Source organism: Eptatretus burgeri, chromosome 13 (genome assembly GCF_056783735.1).
Source record: "Eptatretus burgeri isolate ZD-2024b chromosome 13, Ebu_testis_v1, whole genome shotgun sequence".
NCBI classification, from domain to species: Eukaryota; Metazoa; Chordata; class Myxini; order Myxiniformes; family Myxinidae; genus Eptatretus; species Eptatretus burgeri.
Genome location: NC_140973.1, coordinates 18,305,825 through 18,314,121, shown reverse-complemented (window position 1 = coordinate 18,314,121; position 8,297 = coordinate 18,305,825). Strand labels below are relative to the sequence as shown.

Genomic DNA, 8,297 nt, shown 5'->3' with positions numbered 1-8,297 from the left:
TGTGTGTGTGTGTGTGTGTGTGTGTGATTCGCGCCCACTTACCCCCTCACCCCACCATTTCAATGCTTCCCCTCACCCCACTTTTGCAAATCACCCCCACCCCACAACCTCCCCTATCCCTAACTGTGTGGACCTCAAACATCAAAAGTCTCCGCTCCAACCTGACATCTCTCAATCCAGGCCACAGCAGATAAATCTGAGATAATCTCTTTAACAGAATCCTTCCTCCCACAGGATGTCCTTGACACCTTAGTGTTTCGCTCTGGCTCGTATCTCCTCCAATTTGATGGACCTGAACCCTGCTGAGGTGGTGGAGTTGCGCTTTACATCAAGAAGTTAATTTCCCACTAACTTCGTACTGACCTTACACCTCCCAACCCCCAGGAGTAGTTCTGGCTGTGACTTCCCCTCCACTCTCACCTTGTTTGTCTGTGTGTTGTACCATCCTCCAAACAGTTATGACTCCATCTGCATCTCTCTCAGACATGTACCAGCTTTTCAACACTCACCCAAACTCTCTCTTCCTCACATGTGGTGATTTCAATTGTCACCATGCAAATTGGCTGGGTGTTCGTACCTCTCACCAGCCACGGCATTTCTGCAAAGGACTTCTGCGATTCTATGGAAATGACTCAATCTGTAAACTTTCCGACCTAGACTTTTCCCAATGGCACATCCTCCCTTCTGAACTTGATGACAAACTTCCCTGTAAATGTGTCCTGCTCTTCCTCTGCTCCAATCATTTGTTTGTGAGAGTCAACATCTCTGACAATTCTCAGAGCTGCCTCAGCAACGGCGAGTCTGGCAGTTCACTCAGGAAGATTGGCAGGGACTGCAAGTAGCAATCTCTCTTGAGAACTGGTCTCCCATTTCTACTGCTCCTGATATTAACTCAGCCTGGGAATTCTTCCACACAAACCTGCTCTCTCATGCATAGATTCATCCCATCTTGCCTTCAGTTATCCTACCCTTCTTTCCACACATGGTGCACCGAATCCTGTGGTGAGGAAGTTGTTCTGAAACAACTTGTCTTCTTCTCCTGGAAAGCAAATCCATCCAAAGGCAATCTCAGATCATTCCACAAATCCCACAAGTGTGTACACTCTCAGGAGAGCCAGAAAACTGTCTGTCTGGTATATGCACTCCTTCCATCCCTTCCCTTACTTTAAATGGTACCACAGCTGACTCCACGAGTGAGAAGGCCGAATGCCTCAATTCTGTTTGCTTCCAAATCTTGTCCCAACCCCTTGCTCTCTGCACCCACCCTTCCCAGTTGCACCCAATTGCTGCTGGCCACTGTGTCTTTTGCACCTGAGAAGGTGAAGAAGTTTCTGTCAACAATCGACTGATTATGCAACTGGACCAGATGGCATCTGCTCATGTGCCCTAAAACCTGCTCTGCTGTTCTTGCACAGACTCACTGCAATATTCATCCTATCATTTACCCATGGCAATCTTCCATCTTCTTGGAAATCATCCAACATCAATACATAACATAAAAGGTGAAAAAAGCGGATGCCCTTAACGATAGACCTATTAGCTTACTTCAAATCATCAGCAAGGTCATGGAATCCATCTTCACAGTTGGTATGAAATTCTCCCTTTTCTCCAACAGCCTCATTTCAGATCACCAATTTGGATTCAGACCAATTCACTCTCTCTTGGACAAACCACTTCCACTCTCACAACAATGAGTTGGAGACCCTTTATGTTAAATGAGATCAGGGCCATTTCTCTGGACATATCTCATGCTTTTGACACAGTCTGACATCCTGTCTTGCTCTCCAAACTCTGCCGATGGAATCCAAGGCCAACTCAACACATGGTTGACTGGCTTCCTCTACTCTCGTTGCAAAAATTTGGCTTTCATTCCACCTTACTCTCAACACTCTGTCTTAGGCATCCAAAGCCATTTGGAGTTTCCTTCTGTATCCAATTTATCCACCCTCATTCTTTATCCAAGTCTCCCTCTATTTTGTCAACCCTGCTGCTGGTGTCCACCCCCCCCCCACCCCCATCTCTCTACTGTTGCTTTTGTTCTGTTGTGTCCTGATTCATATACAGTACTCGCTCTTCCACGAGCCTTGGCCTTGTATACAAAAAAATAGTTACCTTCTGATGTCTCAAGTGAAAAGCACACTTCGTCCTTGAAGTTCTGAACCATCTAAGCAGATGGAAATAAAGATATAAACTTTAACAGGATGATGTTCTGTCACAATATATTTGAGAAGTTGAACATTAAATCAGATTACACAATCATCATCATGTACCATGCTCAATAGGAGCCTGGTGTTGGCTTAGCGGTTCGGGTGGTGGTTTGGGATCTTAGGATCCTGAGTTGGAGCCCCCGTCAGCTGTTGAATTAACACCAGGTGGGGTTGACTCAACCTGTCTTCCTTCTGAGGTTGGCAAAATGAGTACCAGTATACTGGTAATAGGGGAACTGCATCAGCGGCATAACCGTGCCCCAAGCCAATGATGCAACCAGCAGCCAAAAAGGCAGCACATGATGGGAACCATGCTCGATGCAGAGCGTCGGTTCTGGCCAAGCGGTTTCTTGGCAAGTGTTACAATGCTGGATGGGTCGCCACTCCGACACAGGAAGTCAGGGTAGGAGTTTGGAATTTTGGCTCGTGTTGGCGATAGCTCACCCACTGTTCACAAAGGACACCATGGGATATTTAACATCCATCAACCCATGCTTAATGTTGAATGAGATGAGGGTCGTCTCTATGGACACATCTCGTGCTTTCGATACAGTCTGGCATCCCGCCTTGCTCTCCAAACTCTCTACCTATGGCATCCAAGGCCAACTCAACATATGGCTGACTGACTTCCTCTACTCTCGTTGCTAACATTTGACTTTTATCTCCTCACTAAAAGTAGTTGAACAACATAACTTATTTTACGATATCATAATACAGTTTATTGACAGTCAATATTTACAGTTTTTTTTATTCCAGAAACATTTTACCCAGTTTAGGTCCATCCGAGGGATGGCTCACACATTGAAGAACCACACATTAAACAAACAAATCTGTATTTCAGCCAGCTGTTTTACCATGAGATGTTTTATTCACTATTTGTCATTAACTTTGTGCCATACTCCAAAGCCAAAATAGTGTTGAAATCACTGGATGGAAAATTCACCAATTCATTAACATTTAATGAATGCGAGCAATGTGTATAGTCCAGTAGTTTGCTTGTAAGACAAATAATAGTCTATTGGTGCAACTTATCCAGAACTTAAAAGGATCAGCATCAGGAATGTCAGTGGGATTTCAGGGGAAAAAAAAAACAAAGAAAACAAGAAAAAGAGCAATCAGAGGGTTTTCTTTTGAGTGGTGTATTTTTATGGGTTTTAGAGTAAATCCAAAATGACTGCCAAACCATGTGACCGGTGACATCATATGTGTGCACCTTTTGTTCCTCATGGACAGGCAGTAATGCATGTAAAGTTTTGCCTCGATGTGTTCAGCGACTTCAGAGAAGATTTTTGAAGGTGTTTTTTTTTTTTTTTTTAAAAACAATACCGCTGCCGAATCACGTGACTGATGTCATGAATTTTTTTTTTCTGTGGACAATTTTATCCCAAAATGACCCTCAAAAATTTTCATACTGATTGGATGTGGCGTTCTATATATGCAATTATGACGTCATATCGAGGGCACCTATGACTTCGTAGAAAAAAAAAATCACTCATTCCCCATGAGGAGTATTTGCTACGTGCCAAGTTTCAATTTTTTCCTTTGTACAGTTTCAGAGGTACAGAGTTCCAAGCTTTTTCCGTTCTTCCAATGTGGCTGCCACACCACGTGACCTATGATGTCATAATTATCATAAAAAACATTCAACATGAGTAGTAGCACCAATGGTGAAAATTTCGTCTCAATCCTACAAGCGGTTGTGGAAAAAAAACACAAAAGTTCTGTGCGGACAAACAAACAGACAAACAAAGGGACACAAATACAATACCCTCTCCGAATCCTTCGGCGACGGTAATACCGTAAAGCAAATAAATGTGGAAACAACACTTTTTCAATATTGTGTTTCTGTGCACCAGATAATGAGTCGGTCAAAGGGCAGAGGAGCACCCTTTGAGCCAACGGCCATTCACATCTGGTGCCGAACTATGTCTGCGGACATCTTCCTGCTGTTAGGTTACCTTTTTCTAGGAGGTTGGTGGCAGGATTTGCACTCTCGCCACCATAAAACATTTAATTCCACAAAACACACACAAAAATAATAAACCTGAAAGCCCAATCTGTGGGAGTACTACCTTCTGTGCAGTTGCCCTTCGTAGGGCAGCTCACTGAATGGCGGGATTGATGCAAAGTCTTAGGGACTCGCATTCTTTGACGAGAAAAGGAAAAGCACGGGGTAACCTTCCTGGGTCGGGTTGCGGTGGTGTTCCGATGTCGTCCATCAGATAGCTATCTCCTCGGGTTAACCTGAAGCAGTCCTCACTTCCTCACTATTTGGGTGTCATTTCCCTGTTATGTCCTCTGCACATGCTCCGACTGAGGCGAGTGATCTCACTGTGAAGGAGACATTCTCTGCCATGCTCGAGTCTGTGGTTGATCAGTGCCCCAGTTTTTGGGGGATTTCAATACTCTTCTTGTTTTTGGGGATTTCAATGCATTGACTGGAACTGATAGGGATGGTTATGAGATGTGTGTTGATCCCCATGGGACTGCAACTGTGAACCTGAATAGCACCAAGTTTCTTGACTTTGCAAGAAGTCATGGACTTAGGGTGGCTGGTTCATGGTTTTAGCACCCACAACCTCATCACTGGACTTGGTATTCCAACGCTGGTGGTGTGGCAAAGGAGATTTACCATGTGCTTGTTGATGGTCGCTGGAGGATGATCCAGAACTGCAGGGTTCTACCGAAGTGCTCAGTTCCTCAATACCGACCATAGGATTGTTGGAGTTACTCTGAAGTTTCAGCTCAAATCCAGGAGAATGGTAACATCCCAGACTATGCTGGATGTTGGCAAGCTCAAGGATGAGGGGGTAGCTGAAGAGCGTGCAAATAGGCTGAGTGGAGATTTGGGGGGTCTGGGTGTTTCGGGGAATCCTGAAGAGATGTGGAGTGCCTTCAAGACTACCATCCTTGGTGTTGCTGGTGGATGTCTTGGAGCTCACCATTGGGGAAAGAGGAACTTTGTCTCCCAAGGGACACTGGATACCATTGACCAGTCAGAGGGCCAGGCTTACTGGCAGAGCTGAGCTGTCAGGTGTGTTACTTTCCCTTTTACTGACCCTCTAATGAACTGTGGTTGCATTGGTTTGTGGAAACACAGGCTGTGGTGAACTAGCTGAAAGGGGGTGAAGCTTCTTGGATCTGTGGCATCCATGCTTTTCTTCTCAAGGCTGGTGGAAATGCTGTACTCGTGTCATAGCATGCAATTCTGTGCTGTGTTTGGAACACAGGCATCATCCCAACTGACTGTAAGAGGAACCTTGTTGTACCTCTCTGGAAAGGGAAAGGTGATTGGACTGCAACAGCTACAGAGGGGTGACGTGACTCTCAGTGCTGGACAAGGTCTTTGTAACAGCGCCCAGAGCAGTCAGTCTTTACACCAAAGATGTCAATGATTGACCGCATCCTTGGCTCTTCCGGTCCTCACTGAAAGCAGGCGAGACTTTCAATGGGCTGCTCATAGCATGTTTATCCCCACAGTGTTCGATTCAGTGAATCGGGATGCCGTCTGGAGATTTCTCGATCTTTGTGGGGTGCTACCAAAACTGATCAATCTGACTTCTGAACTATATTCTGGTCCTGAGAGTGCTGTAAAGTGTGGTGGTTCCATCTCTGACTTCATTCCAGTTGTCACTGGAGTTTGTCAGTGGGTGTGTACTGTACTTGTGTCCCCCACACTTTTCAATGCTTGTGTGGACTGCATTCCAGGAAGGATGTCAGAGCAATCAAGCTGTGGTGCATCGTTTGGGAATGTCAGGACTTCTAACCGTGATTTAGCAGATGATAGTCATCTTTGCGTTGATGCTGGATATCCTTATGAAGGCCCTCCAAGCACTGAATTAGTCGTCGGAGCCTCTGGGATTTTTTTTTTTGTATGCCATGTCGAGGCTCGTGTAAGAGCTAATACACAGAACATATAACAAGGCAGGAGACAATAGAGGAGGGAGAGGGAAGCATAAAATAGTGGGGAACAGACAATCTGAGATCTGTGGACGGGAAAGGGATGGGATAGGGTACATGGGGTAAACTAGATGGTACTACAGGGACTTTCAGGAAGGAAAACAGGGAATTAGAAGGAGATGGGTTTGCGTTGGATTAACGGGGGTAGAAAAGATCAATATTTTGGATGGGGGAAGATACGAGGTGGTGGTGAACGGCTATTTTGAAGACCTGGAGGGAAGAGTGGGATTGAAGAGTGTGTGGGAGTTTGTTCCAAAGATGGGAAAAAGAGGAATGAAAGAGTGAAGGTGAGCAGTGATTCTTGATTTTGGCCATTTCATCAGAAGGGGGTTGCTGGTAGACCTTGAGCGCCCTGTTGGGGGACAGATCACAGACAGAGCGGGGGGGGGGGGGAGGCTGGAGAGGAGATGGCAGAAGACAGAAAGACCACCAACCTGCCTCCAGTGAGAGACCCAAAGACTCGGCTTCATCGCGGAAGATACCAATGATCCTAAAAGCCTTGGTTTCCGCAGCGTGAATTCAAGCTAGGTGTGAGCAGGAGGACCACCCCATAGGGGAGAGCAATACTCCATCAGACTGTGGATGAAAGCTTTGGAAGTGGTTAGAGGTGCCAAGGAAGGACTTTGCATGACGTCGGAAGCGTAATCGGCGATTGCCTTTGGAGGCCAGCTTGAAGATGTGACTTTCCCAGGAAAGATTGTGGCAGATAGTGAGGCCCAAAAGCTTGAATGAAAGGACTTCTTCAAGAGGATTGTTGAGAAAGTAGATGGGGGACTATGGGTTTCCTGAGTAAAAAGGCTTTCAATGACATCTTGGATGCTGCTATCTTGTCTGTTGCTGATTCTGGCAAAGATGTTGAGGTCACAGAAAGATTCACTTACCTTGTTCATGATATCAACGTCTCTGCTTGTGAGCTAGAGGTCAAAAGACAGCAGGGTCGGGCCTGGGGAATCATGGATTCACTGGATCATGGTGTGTGGTGCTGTCGGTACTTCTGCAACAGGAAGGAAGTTTGAGTCTTTAGGTCCTTGGTGCTTCCAGTCTTGTTCTATGGATATGAGACTTGGACTCTGACCAAGGATCTGAGATGGAGACTTAACTCCGTCAGTACCAGGTGTCTTCGGAGAATCCTCGGCTATCGCTGATCAGATTTGTGTCCAACGAGCATTTGCTGAGAACAACTCAGATGAGATTTGTTTCCTGTATTGTCCATGAGCGTCAGTTGCGGCTGCATGGACATGTGGCTCATTTTCCTGACGCTGATCCTGCTCACCAGATTCTCTCAGCGAGGGAGTCTCGTGAGTGGAGGAGGCCAATGGGCTGACCATGTGCCTCATGGTTGCAGCAGGATGATCGGCATCTCAAGAAGATTGGGATGGGCCAGGCATCTATCTGCATGGGGGATGGCCAGATAGAGGCCCCTGGAGTACCGGCGGAAAGTGGACGCTGCGACGCGCTGCTCCGGCGCATGCTCCCATCTCTTACCTGACCTGAGATAATGAGTGCTGGGTGTGGAGGAGTGGAGGGGTAAGGTTGGGTTGTGTTTACAAGGGCACTTCAGTGCCAGGCCCACACTCAGAAGGGGCCCATAATGACCAAAATTGCCACTTTTAAAAACAAACTATTTGAAAGGTGTATAACTGTATCTATTTCAAGCACGACTTAATCATGTTGGGTAATTCACATTTTATTTCTCCACTGGAGTCATTTCCTGGCATGATATTTTTTCACTGCAATCGGTGTACGTTCCGATGCACACACTGTTTCAGGCGCGGGTGAGAGGCGGAGCGGTAGAATTAGTTGAGAGGTGAACTGGAGACAGAAATGATGAAAAAACATTTAAGCGGCACTCAAACACAAACTGAAAGCAGAAATGGATGAGCATAAAGCAAAACTGCCTTGTGGAAGCAGTTTAACACAGCTCACAGCTGTGTGCTGTGTTGACAACTTATGGGTCGATCTCCTGTCTTTCACAATGGTTCCCCAAATGGGGACTCACAAAAGGTTAATCAAGCACTGTTTGGGGTGGGAGAGACCATCAATTGTGTTTTAAGCAGCGTTTTTTTCTCCTTTTTTGTGTACATAGTCAAAGCTGGAAGAAGAGCTAGTAGTGGTACACTGAAAAAAGAA

At 46.0% G+C, this 8,297-nt stretch overlaps 1 protein-coding gene across 5 annotated transcripts in view; it reads right to left on the bottom strand.

Moving 5' to 3' along the window:
- Nucleotides 1-8,297, bottom strand: part of LOC147013971 (upstream-binding protein 1-like) — a 74,224-nt gene that overhangs the window by 1,412 nt on the left and 64,515 nt on the right. For all 5 annotated transcript variants that reach the window (XR_015050589.1, XM_085851436.1, XM_085851435.1 and 2 more), the window contains exon 12: nt 2,113-2,164. Coding sequence is in view for 4 of the 5 variants with exons in the window: in XM_085851436.1 (XP_085707562.1) it covers nt 2,113-2,164 (52 nt within the window). In the remaining variant the exon portion in view is untranslated. The remainder of the gene's footprint in view (nt 1-2,112; nt 2,165-8,297) is intronic.